This window comes from Musa acuminata, chromosome BXJ3-5 (assembly GCF_036884655.1).
Source record: "Musa acuminata AAA Group cultivar baxijiao chromosome BXJ3-5, Cavendish_Baxijiao_AAA, whole genome shotgun sequence".
Lineage (NCBI taxonomy): Eukaryota > Viridiplantae > Streptophyta > Magnoliopsida > Zingiberales > Musaceae > Musa > Musa acuminata.
Genome location: NC_088353.1, coordinates 41,328,923 through 41,349,866, shown reverse-complemented (window position 1 = coordinate 41,349,866; position 20,944 = coordinate 41,328,923). Strand labels below are relative to the sequence as shown.

At 36.8% G+C, this 20,944-nt stretch overlaps 3 protein-coding genes across 4 annotated transcripts; all 3 read right to left on the bottom strand.

Moving 5' to 3' along the window:
• Positions 1-5,543: 5,543 nt before the first annotated feature.
• On the bottom strand, positions 5,544-9,394 carry LOC103985388 (plant intracellular Ras-group-related LRR protein 4). Of its 2 annotated transcripts, none has more exons than XM_009403061.3 (4): positions 7,551-9,394; positions 6,246-7,159; positions 6,007-6,162; positions 5,544-5,897 (listed from the first exon to the last, which is right to left on the bottom strand). In XM_009403061.3, exons 1-3 carry the CDS (start codon positions 8,152-8,154, stop codon positions 6,025-6,027), a joined length of 1,656 nt encoding a protein of 551 aa, XP_009401336.2. In that variant the 5' UTR covers positions 8,155-9,394; the 3' UTR covers positions 5,544-5,897; positions 6,007-6,024. The 2 variants fall into 2 exon arrangements, with proteins under 2 accessions (XP_009401336.2, XP_009401337.2); XM_009403062.3 differs by having other exon boundaries at positions 5,544-5,876.
• Positions 9,395-9,883: 489 nt separating this feature from the next.
• On the bottom strand, positions 9,884-12,497 carry LOC135638895 (uncharacterized). The gene is made up of 2 exons (XM_065152437.1): positions 12,089-12,497; positions 9,884-10,193 (listed from the first exon to the last, which is right to left on the bottom strand). Exons 1-2 carry the CDS (start codon positions 12,266-12,268, stop codon positions 10,020-10,022), a joined length of 354 nt encoding a protein of 117 aa, XP_065008509.1. The 5' UTR covers positions 12,269-12,497; the 3' UTR covers positions 9,884-10,019.
• A 1,489-nt stretch (positions 12,498-13,986) lies between these two features.
• On the bottom strand, positions 13,987-19,591 carry LOC135638761 (AT-hook motif nuclear-localized protein 10-like). The gene is made up of 5 exons (XM_065152108.1): positions 18,391-19,591; positions 17,725-17,777; positions 15,749-15,880; positions 15,055-15,216; positions 13,987-14,441 (listed from the first exon to the last, which is right to left on the bottom strand). The coding sequence occupies exons 1-5, from the start codon at positions 18,881-18,883 to the stop codon at positions 14,211-14,213; spliced, it is 1,071 nt and encodes a 356-aa protein (XP_065008180.1). The 5' UTR covers positions 18,884-19,591; the 3' UTR covers positions 13,987-14,210.
• Between the last annotated feature and the right edge of the window lie 1,353 nt (positions 19,592-20,944).

Sequence of the window (20,944 nt, the reverse complement as noted above, 5' to 3'; positions counted from 1 at the left end):
GTGTGATCGCAAACTCATCCAATTTATCTATCCTGATTCATTTTGCCATCTAAATTTTTCTCTTCTTGTTTCACTTGTTGTCAATGTCAAACAGTTGAGAACCTTTTCATGCATCCCCAGGCTTTCCTCATTCCTTTTCACTCGTTCCTAGTAATTCATCTTCTGTATATAATCCAATCCATTCGTCGGAGTCGCATTTTGTTTCGGTTGAGCAAGCAAAATGTAGTTCAATTTTTTTTCCTCACTCTCAGATATATTCTTCCAATTGGGTATAGAGTTTCCTCAATTCAAGCAGTGTATGATTTCCAAGAAGATTTGTCACACAACAATCAACTTAAGTTGATCAAGTAGTTGTTCTTGAGCAATTTCTTCACTCTGATGTAATGAGAAAATGAAGGGTTGTTCTTGAGAATTCTCTATCTTTTGAGGAACTTGGTAAACCAAATGGCAGATCTCTTTGGGTGTCTCCTCAATCCATCTCTGTAGTCCATCTTTGGGAAGCATTCTATCCTTCAGTGCATCCTCAAGTGACACCCTCTCGTCGTCGAACTCATCGACCCCTACATAACCGCTGGAAGGGCAAGCACTCGTTACGTGACACCAATGGAAGACGAAGCTTGAAGAGTCCATCCAGCTTAGCATTCTCAGTGATGTATATGACTGGATTGTTGTGCTTGGTCTTTGCATAGAGCTGGAGTTCTCTCTCAGTCCTGTAGCAAGTGATGCTAAAAGAATCACAGGACAGGAATCCTCTGTGTTATCGTGCAGTTTATTGCGGAAAGATCTGTAGCCAAAAACACCTGTTCGAACGGCATGGAAGTTTGGTTTGGCGTCGTCGAAAGGGTAGAGAGTGGTGGAGTAATTGATCCCAGTGAAATCGAATGATGCTTTCGACATCTCCGACTGGTTCTTTGTGAACTCCGGCAAACGATTCTTGACGATGGTTCTCATGCTTGATGGAAAGTCTCCTCGAGTCAATGGATCCATTAACCTGTGCAGGCCAATGTGTAGTGCTGTTGACAGCTTCCCATCCAAACATGAAATCAAGAGACCTTGCAGCAGCGTCATGGAAGTTTGATCCATTGTATGGAGATGACTGCCGGTCTATAGTTGTTTGAGAAACATAGATTGCGTGATGTGTCAGAAAGAAGACACAACCAGCTTAAATCATTATGTGAGTTTTTCTAATTGAATAATATATATTATAGAACTGATAAAATTCGGATGAAGATTATTAATCGATCGAAAGAAAGTTCATATTATAATAAAATTTTTAATTGAATAATATATATTATAGTACTAATTAAATTAGGATGAAGATTATTAGTCGATAGAAAGGAAGTTCATGTTACGGTAGAATTCCTCCGAAGATGTTTTGATGGGAGAAACTCTGCTAATAATTTATTTTAAACCCACTGCTCTCACTTATATATAAACAATATCTTTTAGTGATTAAACCAAAGTACTTATACGGTGTGTGACATGACGGATGTGGATACATGACAATCTTTGAGAGATTACGATTTCTCTCTTATCCTTCTTATCCCTAATCCATATGACAATCTTTGAGAGATTACGATTTCACTCCTATCCTTCTTATCCCTAATCCATTAATTAAGTGGTCATGTGAAAAGATAAAAGGAGAACAGAAGGAGAGTCTAATTCTCTGTCTCAGTTCTCTTACAAATCTACGTACACGTCATAAATTCGATATATTATTATTTAATTTTAATTAAAAAAATTTATATTATATAATATATTACAGATTTTATACGTATCAAAGATGTCATCTGCATAAAGAAGATAAAAGATTACAGTGACAACATTACACACGGATAAAATAGTTGAGATGATCATCCTTTATGTAGGTTTTATAGGAGACCGGTTTTGACTGTCCTGTTTTCACGAGTATTCTTGGATGGGTTGAATTCTTACTTTACTACTACTGTTAATTCAAACTGTAGCTAAGAAATGTCAATTATATGCCCGCGGATATTTCTAGTTAGTGGGGTACAGGAAGAGCACCCCCCGTCGCCATCCCATTTATATTATATTGTATAAAAATATTTATTTATAATAATATAAATAAATAAATAAATAAAATACATATTTGAGAATTGAACTTGATACATATAACTTTAATATTCCAACGTTAATCATTAAATCAATCTTGAATTTTATTTTTTTTAATATATTTAAAATAAACAAAATAAAATGTTTCATCATAGATTTATTTGTATTTATTTGATTATGATTATATTTTAACATTATTATGAATTGTAAAATGTATAAATATTATTGTTATTGTTTATAAATTTTAGTTTATTAATTAATTTTGATAATATTTTTTTTTATTTTTTTTAAAAAATAAAATTAATTAATTAGAATAATATGAAGAATTCATCGATTCTTCACTCCCGATGAGGATTGTCCATCCCCGCTCGTGTCTCATCTAAATGGAGAATGAGATGAGGATGACGAATGAGAGATGAATGGCATATTCATTGGATCGTTGACCATGAGTCAACGTTATTACATGATAATGACTTGATTGACGTGTAAAACTATCCGGTAAAGTAATACATGTCATCAAGTTATCCACGTACTCTGGATTAGTATAATTTACCGGTGACTCTTATACTTTAGGTTAATTATAAATTACCCTCTATATTTAGTTATCTTTAATATTTCGATCACTATATTTTAAAAAATTATATTAACATCTTATAATTACATAAGTGGAATATCTTAGTTCATTTATCTTAATGTCATTGATTTTATCAATAAAAATATAAAAATTAATAATAAAAATATAATTTTAATGTTCCAATTGGTGTTGACAAATGATGATGTCGCTGGAGATCACAGATGATTATTATGGATGAGAAGATTGACGACAAGAGATGAGAGTCGCTTTGTATCTGTGTCGATGTAGTTGCCAAGCGACTCTTTCGTCGTTCTACATCTACGTCGGCATCGACTTTATTTGTCAAGCAATGAAAGGATCATCGATGCAAATGTTAAGTTGCGCTCGACGACTACATTAGTGTAGACGTAGATGCAAAGCGACCCTCACATCTCGTTATTACTCTTCTTATCCACAATAGTCATTCGTAGCCTCCAACATTGTCATTGTCCATCACCACCGACGTCATCTGCCACCGGATCAGATGGTGTCTATGGTAATAATTATCATTGCTAATACTTGGTTAATCCTGATCCAAATCGGATTATCTATGTACCTTAAGAAATTATCATTCCTAACCAACCAAGAGCATTCAAGATGCCACCAAAAAACATGATTGTAATATTTGCACTAAGAAACATACAAGCGCATGGCCGATATGAAACTTATACTATATTACATAGTAAGCTTTTCGTGCTCGGATTAAAAGATGCAAGAAAATAAAGAGTAGGATGAGTTTGAAGATACAAGCAACAACACTTGGACGAAAGCATACAAGTGAATCAGGGAAAACCACAACTATGCAAATCCAAGACTAAATATATAAGGTGATTGCGTACACAAAATCGTCGCAAAAGAGTCCGAAAGGATCGATAGAAAATAATCTTGGCTCGGAAAACAGGAGGAACCATTAATATCAGGCACCTAAGAAGAGTAATAATGGAATGAGGAAGAAAAAGAGAGCAAGAAATCTCACCTCAATTGGTGACCATGTCCTCGTTAAACCTGTGACCGATATAAGAACATAATAAGTGTGATCTTAACCATCCATCAACCATGACACATTTCGGTGTTCTTTTAATGCCATAAAATTTTATGAAGAGACTGCTTAAATGATCAGACAAGAGAGACTGCTTAAATGATCAGACAAGAGAGTCTGACTTGAACCCTAATTCTTCAATAAGTTGACACAAAGAATGATTGAGACAAATCACTGAGTCGAGAAACATTGTCTGATCTAAGTGAAATGTGGGGAGAAAGTTGCAAACAGATGCTTGGCACCTAAAGAAGTAGAAAGAGCAAGCAAGGTTTGGACTTGGTTGATGTCCACTGTGATGAAGAAAATAGTTTATGCTTGAAATAGCAGATTAATTGTGCTCAAATAAGAATCACAAATACATACGCACAAATGCGTCTAGATGTTATATCCAGAAGAAAAGAAAGAATAAAAACAAAAAATATCATTAATATCATTCACTGTGAACCACAAATACATATGCACAAATCCGAGAAGCCTATATCAATTCATGATGAACGCCAACTAAATCTGGATTCTGGACATTACAGAATCTTTGTGGACAAACATTTTCCAATCATTAAGTTGACGGCAAAAAGAGTAACAATCATGTTTAGCATCTCAACACAACATCAGTCATAATCAGAAGGAAACTAAATCCAAAAACAACCTTTTATGACTCTAGTTTCTACAAAAATCAACAGAATTGGCACTGAATGGAAATGGTAAAAGAATCTAGAATGACTTTGCTAGTGCTACAGCTGGATAGATTTTACTTAGTTCAGTCAACTATCATGGTCAAAACTAATAACTATTATATCTTATCTTTCATCCTTGGAAACTTCACATAATAGACCACTAAATGTAGTAGTTAACGGTCAATATTAATACTGAAAAGTCTGCAAGGTTTAAACCAATGAAAGAGTCGGAATGATTGGATGGTATTAGTTTCACAAAAGTTTAAGAATTTACAAGCTAGTGTTCAAGTAGAGAAGTTGCCATGACAAACTGAAGCAGCTTTGGCTTTTATTTTGAATCATAATGACAGGAAAGCATGCAGTTGTATCTCCATGACAAACTAAGGTGCATTTCTCTATCTGGCTAATATCCAAACTAAACTGATAAGAGCAGAAAATAGTTGACTATAAAAAGCTTGATTAATAGGTTTATACATGCAAACAATATAGCCACATGATGCACACACATATAAATAAATCACACAAATGTGTACCTACAATGATGCTCATTTTGATCATTCAACTGACATGGAATGATGGATTTACCTTGCTTAGCAGTCCACTAGCGACATATCTGCAGCATACATTGGACTAGCACTCTGATATAAGATTCAATATGTTATATATTATTTAACTTGCATGCTTGTCACCAGTAACTTAATTATTGAACTTACAACTCGATGCCTGATCCAAATGGGAGTTACAGAAAGTATTAGGGTGCCTCAACTTTATGTATGTCCCACAATCATTCAAACCTTGGTTATCAAAAATGAATTCTTCTTATTTTTCTCAAGCATCCATATGGTCATACTCCTCCAGATTTGTCTACTAGCTCATACATGTATTGCCCAGTCACAGAATACATGTTAAGCTATCCCAAGAATTCTGTAAAGGCTAAGTAGGATAAGTTACAAACACACAATCATCAAGCAATATTCTCGACTTTCTGCTCTCTTAGTAGAGAAGTCTTGTTCAATAATAGCTAGGTTTAAGACTTATTTTTCTTTTATGACTAACCAAGTTTGGCACCTGCTTCTTTATGACACTCCTCACATGTTTTCCCAGTGGTCGATGCACAGAACCAAAAAAGAAGAAACACATACTGTAAATGGAAACAATTTAGTGATATTGAAAGAACTGACTAGTCAGTTGAGTTCAAAAAAAGATAAATCTTGACTACAATCTGAAGAGATAATTACAAGAAGATATAAAGAATTTGTTCAGTATTTTTTTCTCTATGTCCTGCAAGAAGTATTAGTCATGCCTTTTACAGATACAAAGAGATGAGAAATACAAGTAAAACAACAGACCTAGATAGCAGAGGATCATCAGGATACACCAACTTCCAGAAATCATAGTAAAACCACATCCTGGAGACCTTTGTTACATGAGTCTGGATGGATAAGACTGTTTGCAGCTGTGCATCGTAATTATGTGTCTACATTGGATAAAATGCTACCTGAGAATCATTTGTTGGATTCATAATCTACAATAAAAGCTAAAGATGACTAATGACAAAATATAAGGTAACTGATTATCCATCCATTAGAACATGCAATTTCAGTTACCTGAAATCTATAATCAGTTTACACGTCAGAGCCATCATGCTTTCTTTTGTTAGGCCTTGAAAAAAAGCAGAACTGAGCCCAGCTCATCTTAGACTTTAAAGGTAGTACCTTAATATCCCTTTTTGCAATATATTCAGCCATGTACTGCACAACAGCCTTCAAAAAACCAGAATAAATTGTTAATAGCAGTGAAGTGAAAATTATTGGAGAATCATTGAAAATGACAGAAAAATACTTACTTGTGCACCCATTTCAGTTATATGTCTTGGAGGCATTTCCAAGGGGTTCTCTTCTGCACGAAGCACACGAAGCTGTGACAACATCCCAAAAGAGTCAGGAAGGACCCTAATCTGGTTGTTGCTGATGTCTAATTCCTCAAGCAACTCAAGATTGCCAATCGAGCGTGGGAGAGATTGTAAATCGGCAAAATTATTTCCTATGTTTAGCTTGATCAGAGAAGTTGCAAGGCACAAGCTCTCAGGAATTGACTCAAGCTCATTAAAACTAACATCAAGCTCCTTCAACTTTGATAAAGATGCCATTGTAGTTGGAAGTCCTTTGATATTGTTGTAGCGAACAGAGAGAACCTCCAAAGATTCTAGTCTTCCAACGGCTTCTGGAAGGCCTTTCAAACGATTATAATCTGCTCGAAGCTCAGCAAGCACAACACAATTACCAATACTGTGTGGCAGCTCCTCAATATCATTTGTTTCGACATTCAGTTTCTTCAACCGTACAAGACTCCCAATTGCATCTGGCAGTGAGGAAATCTGGTTTGAGCTCAAGTCAAGTTCCTCAAGATGAACTAATTTACAAAATGTAGATGGCAATGATGTTAATTGATTCCCCCTCAGATCTAGAAACAGCAGACGGTGGAGATCTCCAATAGAATCAGGAAGCTGAGCAATCCTATTTGAATGAAGGTCCAATTTTGTTAATGAAGAAAGAGCACCCATTGTAGTAGGCAAGACAACAATTCGGTTTTCTGAAAGATCAAGAGTAATAAGAGAAGAGAGCTTCCCAACTGAATCAGGTAACCAATCTATTTGATCCATCAGCTTATTCTGAAGGTTGAGGTCACGAGTGCCTTTCTTTGCAGAGACCTCAATCAAGCTAGCTAGTTTAATGAGGCTCAGTTTTCCACTTTCTTCTCCTGCACAATACATCAAGAATAAGTAACAAACACAACTAACAGTAAATTCTTCAACCCATAGACATATACATGACTACTTCTGTTCTGTTATTAAGCTTTTGCTAGAGCTGACATAAACCGTTTTAACAATTTTTTACCAAGGTTTTGTTAGAAGAGAGATATACACGATTAATTGTATATCTCTCTTCTAAATGATTGAAATCTGTTCGAGTCATTGAATGCCATTACAACAACATCAACAAGCCATACCTAAATACTGCTCTGTGAACATTCTTATACTCGAATCTACATTCCTCCATTCCAAATTTTCTAAAGAAAAGTATTAAACATTTCAATATTGCACTAATCTTTGTAACAAGAGCAGAAAAGCATACAAACCATAATAACTTACCAGAAGTAACTTCTTGCCTAGTTGTTGAGTTCGGGACCAATCCTCTGGACAGGTGGGTGTTACTACTGATTCCATCTACATGCGACCTTGGCTTTTTCAGGAAACTGTCATCTTTAGAAACCCAATCAGTGCTTCTACCAACCTCTTTCTCTGAGCAGAACGCAGATGAAACACTAGTTGAATAACTTGTCGGAGTCTTAGAATTGACCTTGCCATCTGTAACTGAAGGTGTAGGGACCGACAGAGATGATGCATTCGAGCTCGAAGGGAGACAGCCGGATGCTCTCTGGATCAACTCACCAAACAACACATGGATGTTCTCTAGATCAAGCAACTTAAGAGCCTCCCTCTTCTGTTCTTTGCTCTGATAGTACACTAAGTTCTTCTGCATTTCTTGCAGCACAAAGAAGAGCTCTTCGGGGACCTCGGACGCCTTATTCTGGTTCAGAATAGCATCGATGCGGCCCTGCTCCTCCTTGTCCACATTGTGAACCAACGCCATCGCAGCTTCAACCTCATCTATCCCTGGCCTTGCCGGAAGAGATCGGTGGAGTCTCATGATCTCTTCGACAACACTGTCGACGGAATGCAACGAAGGACCCATTTCTCGGGAAACCTTTAGAAAACCAGATTAGGAGGAACCTTTGGAGAGCTTAGATAGGAGAAAAGGATATCACCCACGGGTTCACAAGCAGAAATCCACATCAGAAAAGAGATCTGTAACCAAACCTCACGAGATTCTTCACATTTCTGGAACATTTCTCGGACAAGAAGGGAGAAAAAGGAAGCCAACGGATCATCTTCTCCACCTAAACTCAATAAAGTTGCCAATTTGAGCACAACGGCCCGGTAACGAAGAAAATCCACGAAATCTCTGATAGCTCAACACTTGCAACCGTATCTTGGAAGCCACCCTCAAAGACTCATCTTGCGCCTCAAATCATGAAGCAAGCAAGATCCCATCTCGTGCATCAAACGATCTACAAACTCACCCATCTTTCGATGGAATACCATCAATCAAGAAGACCCCCGCACGGTACTCTGCCTTTAAGAGGACAGAAACATATCAATCACGAACACGCAAAGAAAGAGAGAGGGACGGCAGCGTTTATCGAACCAAGAGACAAGAAGAAAAATTTGCGATCTTTATTACAAATCTCTCTCTCTCTCTCTCTCTCTCTCTCTCTCTCTTTCTCTCTCTCTGTCCCTCTCCCTCTACAGGATTTTGCTTCAGATGAGGGGCGGTTTCCTTGCGCACAGCACTGCTATAAAAAAGATTTAAGAAGAGAAAACAGCACTTACTGGGCCATAAGGAAAGCAGTACAAATCTCTCTCTCTCTCTCTCTCTGTTGCTAAGAAAGTGACAGAGAGAGAAGCCATTAAAGATGGGCAACATGGGAGGGAAGGCAAGCAGCGTGGGGTGGTCCCTCCACTGTCATGGATCCACCAACATGCCTTGTGGTCTATTATAACTTCTTTTCTCTGTGATCTTATCCCCTTCCCTTACTCCTTTTGCTTTGCTTGCATCTGTAGAAGCCAACAAAGTTCTAAAACACCTTCATTCATCATGTGTAGGTAAGTACAAGGATTGCTGCAAGTGTTATCAGTTGTTCATCACACTAAACATTCATCAAATGTCTTATTGTTCATGTCTGATACAACAAAAAGAAGTATATCCAAGTGTAATCCAATGAAAGGAGGGAGACAGAGCTCAAATGATACCAACTGTGGATTCAACAACACAGAATGTGAATGGCTCTGTGACATCTACAATATTGCTTCTTGCACAGAACACACTGAAGCCAGCATAATTGTCTTTGGATACACACAAGTTAGTCCCCCCAAAATATTTCAACCTGTCATTTCCTGTACTTTCCTTTTGAGAGGCCTTCTTCTCTGTGCACTATGTATTTGCCTTCTCACCTTCCAAGGATAGCCCCATGATGAGTACCAAAACATCCACATAATACTAGCAACTGGTCACACTCACTCAACAAGATTAGGTTTCCACTATATCACATGAACTACTGATTTGACAGAGTGGCAAGAATGAGGCCATGGTTACATACATGCTCCCTGTGACCATGGCAAGAATAGGGCAAATGAGATACATCATAGTAAGTGCAGATTTCTAACTAGATCTTATAACTAGGTCATATCATCTGCAATGGCAAGTATGGGAATGAAAGCTGATTAACAGACATCTACCAAAATAATCTTATTTCCCCAAATTTAGGTCTTCATCCTTAGTAAGCAGCAAAACTTGTTCCATCAGCACATACACAACCTTCCAGGAGAGAACCTTTGTGACCACAAAAGTGTAGAACAAATAGTGAGACAACTGCTTTTATTTTCCACCTTTAAACTGAATATCCAAAAGATTTAGATACTATAATTGCATTTACCAACAACAAAATCAACCCTAGAAGTATCCTTTTTTTCAACTTTAGTTTCTGTCTCATGATCATGTCATTTTTTTGCCTTTGAAAACCGAAGGCACCGATACTTCTCCCCACTGACAGTGATCTCAAGAGCACCATCTTGGTTGTCTTGATTTGATGCTGTGCCCATGAGCACGCTCTTCTCTTTTTCTAGATTTTCTCTTTCCAGCTTTAGCCTTGCCTCTTGACGTGCAATCTCTGCCTGCAAAAAGCAAGTGTAGTATGAATTCATGGTCCTTTTTATGGCAAAATGAGATTGCAAAAATGGTATATTGGGATGGATTCACTGTGGAAGGGAAAGTTTTCAAAGGATAAAAACTGCCACAGAAACACTTGTAACCACATACTTACCATGCAACTTTCCTATTCTCACAATTCAATGGAAGGACTTCACCAAACAAAATCATCCATGCCACAGCTTGTTGAAAAAAACCAGAAGCTATATCTCCTCGAACAACAAATTTCAATCATTTATAGTTTTCTCTAACCAGAAAAGTTAAAACACATGCTTCAACACCTGGGAGGTTAAACCAGCTGAGACACCAGTCCAAATAACTTTAGCAGATGCACAGTGAATCCTAATGTGGCTTATGCAACTTGAACTGGTAATGTTCTAATACTATGTTTGTCACTCCCTGGCCTTGATTGATGAAGGTCTTACCCCCAAAAAAGGAGCACTCAGGATAGCACACTATATTTTTTTTTAATAAAAAAATAAACAGAGATATATTGATTAGCTAAAAAAAGTTAACTGTTCCAGACTGAACTTGATCAAACTCCGGACCCTAGGAGGAAGCAAAGCGCTGGGATCAAGGATAGTGCACTACATTGGACAGAAATTAATATACAATTTGAAGCAGTAGCACACACTTGAGATAGACGATTTCAGAATATCACCTAAAAAAGTTGTCCAAATCCGTAAGGCCTTTCATGGAGTCTCAGCGCAGCACTAACATGCAAAATTAGATATATGATAAAGAAGCTTTCTTCATGAAGAACTGAATCACATGATGCTAAATTGTTAATTAGCAACCCAACCTATTTCATAGATTTGATATCAACTGTCAGCGCTCCAGCCCCATCTATACCAGGGTAATAATCATGTGATGAATGTAAATCCTAAAGGTATTTATAAATGAATATTACATAAACATGTTAGTAACACAATTTTGTTTAAAGATATAAATTAATCACAATTTCATCATTTGATATGGTTCTATGGACCTCGAGTTTGCCTTATCTTTTACTTTCTCAAATTATAAGTCAGTTGATGCTTGAAATAATAATTAATACTACTGTTCATATAGTTCAATTTATACCCAAACAAAAAAAAAATGAAGAGACTTGGACGTAGATAACAAACGAGAAGCAATGTGGCATCCTGTTACGCAATAACAATATCCAATCTCCAACCATTTGATATGACAATAATACAAGAAAGCTATGTCGTTGTTAAAAACTTTTAAAGCATGGTGTCATAAGGACCCTTTCACAAGCATATCATTAAATTGTTGTTCTTTGGTCATAATGTTAATACATCTATCTGTTAGACTTTTAATGGACTAGTGCAACAATTAAGATGATATAATCCACCATAAGCACAAGCAAACAAATGCTTATGCACAACAAAGTTATGAGTCTTTGTGATTTAAAACACAAAACCAAGCCAACTATTGGCCTAGATCATACCACAGAAAGAATGTCATAACTCAAGATTCTACTCATCATATTGGTAGGGTAAACAAATATGTACATAACTAAAAAGCTGATCTACACATTACAAAGAGTCATGCTTAATCTACTTGGAATTGCTTTCGCATTCCACCAAGCATTCATTACTCTATCATCTAATCAAAATTCTAAAACAAAACCAACGTCCAAATCTTAAGTGTCACATTAGCAGCACTTTGGATTTCGAATATTAAGAAAATTCACTTTCTACCGAGCAGTTACCATGGTTAGCTGTCCCAATTAATACTTAGCAAGCATGACATAACAACATGCAAATGACAAATCCAATACCAAATTCCTATTCCTCTACCGTATAAAGAAGGGAAAAAAGAAGCAACTTTTCATTCAGGAAACCATTTATCTCACTTCTCGTCGGGAGAGCTCGGCTTTCCAAGCGGCCTCCCTCTCGGCGACCTCGCGCTCCCGCTCCTCGATGTAGCTCTGCATCTCTCTCTCCTTCATGATCCGGTCCTGGATGTCGGCATCCAACGCCTCCTTCAGCTCCTTCACGAACTTATCGACCACCGCCTTTATCCGCAGCGACATCCCCACTTCCCCCTTCTTCTCGATGACCGACCGATATCACAGCGAAACGGGAAGAGACACACACCGGATTTCCGAACGCCACCACACTCCTCCTCGACGTACCGCTTATAATTCAGCGGAATCGTACATTTTCCGGCAGTGATCGACGGGAAGCACCACTTCTTCCGACTAGGGTTCCGAATTGGGAGAGGCGTAGAGCCGGATCGCGCAGAAGCTTATGGGAGAATTAAGGGATTGGATCCTATTAATATGGGGCGATAGATAGAATATTAAGAAAAGTAAGAACCTAAAATATATCTTTATATATATATATATATATATCCATCATGTTGGTAGGTGTAAAGTATTATCTACCAATTTATATTTATATTCTATTAGCATTGTACTTTTTATATTTAAAAAATTTATATTGAGATATATATAATTTTAAAAGTAAAATAAATAATCATATTTATCTTAACATCGTCAACTACGTTAACGAAAAATATAACATGTGATACATCGATAAGAAAATAATAAACAAAAAGATAATTTTAATATCTTTTTTCTTTTTTTTTAACATGTGAAATATTAAAATTATCCTTTTGCTAATAAAGTCACCGGAAATGAAAAGAAATATTGAAATTATCTTTTTTTTTTGCTCATCACCTTCGTGTCGATCCAACATGTAGTGTCATGTATTATGTTTTTTATTAATATAGCTAATGACATTAGAAAAAATGGGATTATTATGATAGAGGTAATATGTAATTAGCTCGTAAAATTGTATTGGGATAAATGAAATATTTATATGTGTGTCCAAAATTAATTTATTATTATATATTTTTTCCTTTAAATTTAAGATATATATATATTCTTGAAAAACTAAAAAGCTTGAAAATTAAGATTGACATTAATATTCCTAAGAAACTATATTAAGTTGATATGGATTGTAACTCGAGGAAGAGGTATATATGTGAAATATCCTGACAGAGACACAACAGAGGATTATAATGGCACCAAATGGTAGGATGATAGAAAGCTACTAATAAATGGTATTGGTTTAATATTATGTAATAGGTTTTATGTCTTTTGAGTGTCCCATAAGCACATTAAGAGTTCCATCTTGGAGAAGCCCTCCAAACCCATCTCAAGCAATCACCAGAGAATAGAATACCAAACTTGCATCATGGTCTAATTCCTCTTCTTCTTTTATCTCCTTTCTCTTTCTCTTTCCAATTCATTTGTACTGTTCCTGCACCCTCTCTCTCTCTCTCTCTCTCTCCTTGCACTCTTCTTCTGTCACCTTCTACTACCCAAGCAAGCACTTTCCTACTGATGTTGCTGTCTGAGAATAAGTGTATTAGTATAGCTCTTCAGTCTCTTTCCATTTTCACTGTCATAGAATTTCACAGAATATATATAAATAGCTGACAACAAGTTCATAAAACAAAGACTTTTGACAGCAGTGTCATACATAGAGAGAATTATAATAGTTATGAACTTAAACTAATTGGCAATTTTGAAGTTTGGAATAAGCTACAGAAGTCAGGTAGTTCTGCATAGGAGCACAAAGCATTGTAGTACCAAACCACTCTTTGTTTAGAAGCTCAGAGTAACAAGATGGAAACTGCCGATGCCCACATCACTGAAAGAATCAAGAAAGATCCTACCACGACACAAATTCAAACTGAAATGGAATTAAAGAAGATCTTAGGATTGGGCCAGACAAGCACATAGATTGGAACATGACAACATTTCATACATGACAATATTCTGAAACAACTTCAGTATAATACATCAAAGGTCGAAAAAGCTACATGAAAGCAAGAGTTTGTCTCCAACACATTGCACCAGGACAGAACTAATAGAATCAGGGAAAATTTCAGCAATCTGTCCCCCCTTTTCACTTGAACTAAGCTTATTAAGGGTTTAAAACACTAGAAGTACAAGTAGAAATGAGTTATTTCCACAGTATGTTAGCGAGACCATGCTGATTGCTGTTGTTGCATGCGCCGCTGCTCTGGTTGAATGGGCTCCCGGGGCCACCTGACGATTCACTCAAGGAGCCCCGTGAAGGTGGGCTGCTGGCTCCTGTCATCCCGCCTGGGGCAGCCTTTGCAGATGCCAGGTCTATAGGATTAATTTGTTTCGATTCTTTCTTAACAACAGGTATGAAGCTCCCCACAACTACCTGCAAAGAACAATTCTAACATATTATGATCACTCAGTGTAAATATTAAGATACAGTTGGAAAACCGATTTACATGACAAGTGATATGTCAAACCCTTCTAAATTTTACCCATATAAGTTTTAATCATAGAGACTGCACCATCACATCACTCAAATGAGCCACCATTTACGTATTCAAGCAGCCTAGAGTAACCTTTCAAGTGGATCGTGAAGGAAACATCTGAATGAAGATTTGAGATGGTGCCAGAAGTTAAATGGCTTCACCAATTGCTTGAAGGATGACTAGCAGGTGGACACTATCATAATAAGAAGTTTGGGGCCTCAGAAAAGTAGATTCACATTGTACATTTATGCAATGCCAGGTTGATCCTACATAACCATGCAGGTAAAGGTTTTTTATACAGTTAATTTGACACATTTGCATAGAGCTCTAATAAGTTGGAAGCACCAAACTCGTATTGATTGTCTATGATCCAGTACTAAAACTTGATGTCGGTAAAAGTTTGAAGGAAAAAGTAAGCATAAATCATATTTATGTAACTAACTGTGAATATTCAGAATCTCAATTCCTAATTGGCTTCCTGACGTTTTAAACAAATTTAGAGCAACAGACCTGAACTGGGGATGCTGCCATCAAAAGTCCTGCGACTCCTCCACCCAAAACTCGCCCATCAGGGCCAGCAAGTGAAACACTCAAGCCACCTGTTCGACTACGCTGTCCGCCACTCTCTGACAGCAGAAATGATCCAGACAGTGACAAAATTTCAAACCGTCCCTGCGTATAAATATACACAAGAACATTTATAAGTGACTAATAAATTTTACAAACCGGGAATAAAAGGCCAACCAAAGGAACAACGAAGATAGCACAGTTTCCAGTTTTTATACAGTTCCTGTCAGAAGACTGACTTACATATCAACAACAAGATGTGGACATCTTTCTTACTATATTCTAAGTACATCTCACAAAAGGCATGCACTTAAGCCTAATAAGAACTCAAATATTTTTATAAAAGGTTACCGAATAACTTCCAATTGTCAGTTGGTAAAGGCTGTTCCTAAAATCCAACACTTCAAAATCATCAATTAAATCAGGCATATTTTTCTAAAGCTGTCAAACATCGATTGGAATATCTTCTAATGTTAATTACTTGCATTGAAACAATTCAATTATGATGCATACTTTTGCAAAGATAATTCAAGGAACAAATGAACAGGATGAAGTGACGGAAAGCAAAGTGCCATACACAGCAGATGGTGGAGGTTATTGAAAGACTAGAATTTGTTAGTTTGGTTAAGGTTCATACCTCATAAGTTACAGTACCACCAGAAGTTGCTGGCTGACGAAGAGTTACATTAGATATAGCACCATTTGCTGAAAGAATGCAAATAGCACGTGATCCATGCTGAGAAAGTGACATAATTTTTGAGGATACATCCTGAAACCAGAGAGGGAATAATTAATAGCAGATGAATGTTTTGAATGGTTGATTTATTCAACAATAAAACCAAGCATGGTTTTGAATACTGGTCTTGACACATTATCAGAGCATACAGTACCAGTACATTTGATGATATACTGGCCTGTACCATCCAATATCATTACTAAAAAAATAACTAAATACTGACTTGTTATCTCATGCATCAGTATTCAACTTGTTATCTCACATGATACCACATTCTATTTCTTGAACTTATATAGTGTCAGATTAAGCAGATGACAGGTCCACAAGATCTTTTGCAACCATATGATGATAATAATAGTAGTAGTGGTAGTAGTAGTAGTAGTAATAATAATAATAATAATAATAATAACAGGTCACAGTTTACGGATGAATATGCACATGAAATGGAAACCCAAGTGTCCATTCCAGAAAGGAGAGAGAAACAAAATTCAAGGCACACACAGGAAAAGAATAATTGCAATAAATATGTAAAAATTTTTGTTTCAACATTATGAGGCATGTCATGTTCAAATAGGTGTTAGTGAGAGCCCAGGTAAAGTTTCAGCAAACATGACAGACTAGTTTTACATCTACTCCCCTCGCCAATAACTTTTATTGATCTAAAGCATTTATCCAAATTGCTTATTCTCCCAACCCAGTTATATTCATAAGTAGTTTTCCTCATTTGATAAACAAAAAGGTTAAGTAAGAGTCCTTTGTATCCTACATCGCCACATAATAAACGTTCCCAATAATACAAGAGATTAGGTTGGGGAAATTGCATCAGAGTACATGAATAACTCCAAATGAAATTTGGTTCTTTTGTGGAATTAGTTTCAAGGTTTCTGAATCAGTAGATTGTATCACTAAAAAGTTTATAAAAAAAGGTATAACAAGATTGTCTTATTCTTGCTTTTTATTGACAGTTTTTCATCATCCAATTCAGCAATCCTATTTTTTTCTTTATCAATTATTATTTTGTCACTTTATTTAAAATTCAGTAATTTACTTCAAAATTACATTTTTATCTGTTGACCACTCGCACCTCTTTCTTTGCTGCATATTAAGATGATCTAGCTTAGCTTTTCCAGGTGGGAATATATTTTACTTTCCAGGGTTGACCCTGCTGGAACCCTGTGTGGCTCATTTTAGTGACTGTTTAGAGAGAATGGACTACGAAAATTAAGCTCAAGTTGATATACTTTATGCTTACTTTAAACATGTCTTTTTTCATCTTTCATTAGTGTCAGATTTCATTTTTTGCAAAAAATCTTTCTTATATTCTATGTTTAATTTAGTTGGCTCCCTAGAAAAATTTTTGTTTTGCCAGACCACATCACACCCCAGAATTAGAAATAAGCAGTACAGAAACATGAACTACAGAAATTGCATGCCTCTCTTAAGTATGGTTCATAAGTAATAAGCAAGTGAAACATGATAACAAATCAAATGCTTTGATATATTACAATACGAAATATTTCTTTCAAAAGAAAGACCTCAATAATTAACCGAAGTTACTAAAAGGTACAATGTGTTATCAACATCCAGATGTAGCTGTTAAAAATATGAAGACTAGTAAAAGATGACTGCAAATTATGTTCTCATCATAATTCAAAAAAAAATTTATGACAAAAATCTGAATAAAGGGGTTTGCAGAATAAATGGAAGTGAAAAGACAAAGAATTGTACATTGTGATATCATAAAGCAACTCGGAGATGAGTAAGGTTATAGACACCTTATTAATTCATGATAACTTTGAAAAGTAAATTAGTTAGATATAACCTATTATCCTCCATATATGAAATTGTCTCATTATTCAAAGGAAGAAAATGGATACCTCTCCTGCCATTACTGTAATAATATGAGGTGTAAATCCAGTTCCTGCTGATCCTGCAAATCATTTAGGACAATTACAAAGAAGAGGAAAGAAAATATAAAATTGGTATCAGAAAAAGGAAAACAAGCAGACATTCATAAGAATTTGGAAAGCACCAGATACTATTATGTTTCGAGTGTTCACAGGAACTACATAACTTCTCTAACATTAATAATTCAAGTAAAAAAATCATTGTGACGTTTTCTGAGAGGAAATCAAATTATTAATCATTGGAAAAAAGAAAAAAACACAACTTTTAGATCAATTGATGGACCACAGACAATATATGCATTTATCATACAACTTATGACATATATTAAACTTTAGAAGGCTACACATAACAAATAATGCATATAGCATCAATCAATCATATCTAAGTCTATCAGGTTTCAGTAAAAACATATTTCAACAACAATCCACCCGACCAAAAACTAAAATCCTGAGCAGAAATAATTCACACTACACAATGCAAGCATCAGCTTCTCCTTATGATACCAGGCAATTAAGAACATAGAATGAGAGCTCAACTCCACCAAAATATTAAAGGCTGATGTATTTACGCATGCATATGGATCCACTGCTTCATGACAAATGCAAGCAGTAATAAAGAGGTAACATTGCAAATACCAAGAACACCCATCTGCAGCTTCTTGCTAGAACCAGGTGGACGGCCCTTTGGTTTCTTTTTGGCATCAGCCGAGCCTGAGGGTGCCAAATGACCGGTCCCAGCAGTAGGAGAAGATGATGACACTGAAGCAGCAGTAGCTAAGGAGGTCAGGGCAAGGCCATCAGGTCCGTACTTCCTCGGCCGCCCTCTCTTCTTTTTCACCGGCTCTCCCACGTTGATGTTCAGGCTATGGGGTGGTACCGCAGCAGAGGCAGTGCTACCATCTCCAGTTGCGATAGTCCCTCCACCTCCTCCCAGGTAAGTAGGTGGAGGCTGGGGAGCCGGAGATGAACTGGATATCGGCTTGTAGATCGCCGTGCCATCTGCCGTGTAAGCTAATCGCATGCTCTGCATCTCCAGCGGCTGTGGCTGCAGTGGACTTGTCTGCAAACTGACGTTAAAGGAGGAGGAATCTCTACTAGCCATAAAGCCCTGCTCCGACCTCACCTCCATGCAACTAAGAACCGAACTCCAAGCACCATTACCTACCAAGACAATCCGAACTCTATTGCAACACTAGTAACATCCAAGAATTCCAGCAGCTAGCGTTTCCCACCACCAAGGACTCGAAATTTAGCTACGTTACAGGGAGACTAACAAGATCGGGCAAGAAATCAGCAGAAAGATGGGATTTTTACTGTGAAAACCTACTCAAACATGCACTGAAGCACTGCAGCTGATCAATAATTCCTAAACCCACGAACCCTGGGCTACAAAATCCGATCTTTTTATCTCGGAACCACAACAGCAACCACCCGAACAACAAATCCAGCAGTAACAATTTACAGCACCAAAGCTCCAAAATGACAGCAGAAACCAGACTAAGAGAAGAAAAAAAAAAAAGGAATTATATAACCCTAACGGTAATAAAACCAGATCGACGAAGACAAAAAAGATCAAGATCCGCCCAAGTAAACCGGAGAAATTCTACGTCCCCATCGCCTGATCACCCTCAAAATCCCTCCTTTCCTCCGAGATATTGCGGAAAAACACGATTTTGGCGTAAAAACGGAGAAAAAGCCGAAATTGACAGTAAAAAGGCGAGAAAGGAGCGATTTGGGTGGAGAAAAATGATCCTAATTCCCGTTGTCAGAGCGCTCGAAAAGGTTCTCACTGAGCCTTGCGGAGAACAAAATGGAGGAAATTAATCCCCTTTTAATAATTTCTCACAAGTCTTTTCTCGCTTTGGGATTGGAGGGTTTTCTAAATATAAAACATTAATTATAAAATAACAAGAAGGGTAAGTAAAGCCGCCGAAATTTCTTTCTTGCAAAATAATTAATCAATTGACCTAATCATAAGGCTCCATTGATATTAATCAATTAACCTACATAATTTATTTATTTATTTATTTTTACTCTGTCCTCTCTGTCTCTATTCATACATTAGAATTTTTTAATGTATTATTACACAAGTAATTAATCTCATGTTCGAATATACGTATAATAATATTATATATATATATATATATATATAATAAATATTTTTTTATTTTAAAAAATAACTATGTCCTCTCTCTTCATATATTATACACATAATATTTTCTTTTTGTAAGGAGATGAAAGGGTTCAAATTGACAATCTACCATTTTTTTTCATTAAAATTAGTTTAAAAAGAGCTTGATATGGTTTGATGAGAAGGGATGTTATATAACTAGGCTAATTATATATTATCCCTACGATTAATTATATTTAGTATTCGGGTTTCTATACTTTAAAATGTTACGTTGAAACATCTATATATATTTACTATAACGTTGTTAGCTTTATCATCGAAAATTATAAAGATAAAAGGTAAAAAGGTAATTTTAATGTTTCAGTTGGTGGTGACGAATGATATCGATAATGGCAAATGATAACACCATTGGCGTCGACGTCGACATAGTTGCCAAGCGATCATTTCATCGATCTACATCTGTGCTAATGCTTTATCGTCATAGAATCGAAGTATACTGCCCAAGCCATCACGAAAATTCATCGTCTATCGAAGTAGAACCCGAAGATGCACGCCCGCCCACCAATGCTAGCATCGTGCCCCTTCTTGTTGCTTGTCTCCTCAACCACCACCACCACCACTCGTTCGTACCCGAAGCCTAAGAGAATGCCATGATTGCCCTCCTCAATGTCTCCATCTCCACCCGCGAGGTGCTCATGTGCACCCCAAGCATCCTCGTTACTCTCACCATCACCCACCACCGTCTCTCCCCCATCGCCGCCCAATACATCGTCGTAACCCTTTACATCCTTCTCTTTGTCTAAGCATACCGCTCTATCGTTCAGTCAAAAAAGCCTCTCATCACCACCCTCATGGACCTCCTTGACATCCCTGATACGCCAACTAATTTCATCAAGGACGTGCTCAAGGCCCTCTTCTCCCTATCCCTCTACCCACTCAACTACATCGCCCTTGTTGAGTTGGGCATCGTGCTGCTCCTCTTCACGTTGGTGGTGAAGGACGGGTGGAGAGGGTTGTGGGGGACATGACGAGAATATGGAGGCATTATGGAGGGTGGAC

Excerpts from the sequence above, each read along its gene's own strand:
- LOC135638895 (XM_065152437.1), bottom strand. The coding sequence starts at position 12,268 with ATGTCGCTGCGGATAAAGGCGGTGGTCGATAAGTTCGTGAAGGAGCTG. Across the intron at positions 10,194-12,088 it reads CCGAGCTCTCCCGACGAGAA|GCAGAGATTGCACGTCAAGA; the intron begins GTGAGATAAATG and ends TGCTTTTTGCAG.
- LOC135638761 (XM_065152108.1), bottom strand. The coding sequence starts at position 18,883 with ATGGAGGTGAGGTCGGAGCAGGGCTTTATGGCTAGTAGAGATTCCTCC. Across the intron at positions 17,778-18,390 it reads GCTGCAGATGGGTGTTCTTG|GATCAGCAGGAACTGGATTT; the intron begins GTATTTGCAATG and ends AATGATTTGCAG. Across the intron at positions 15,881-17,724 it reads TTACAGTAATGGCAGGAGAG|GATGTATCCTCAAAAATTAT; the intron begins GTATCCATTTTC and ends CTCTGGTTTCAG.
- LOC103985388 (XM_009403061.3), bottom strand. The coding sequence starts at position 8,154 with ATGGGTCCTTCGTTGCATTCCGTCGACAGTGTTGTCGAAGAGATCATG. Across the intron at positions 7,160-7,550 it reads TAGGCAAGAAGTTACTTCTG|GAGAAGAAAGTGGAAAACTG; the intron begins GTAAGTTATTAT and ends TGTATTGTGCAG. Across the intron at positions 6,163-6,245 it reads TAACTGAAATGGGTGCACAA|GCTGTTGTGCAGTACATGGC; the intron begins GTAAGTATTTTT and ends GGTTTTTTGAAG.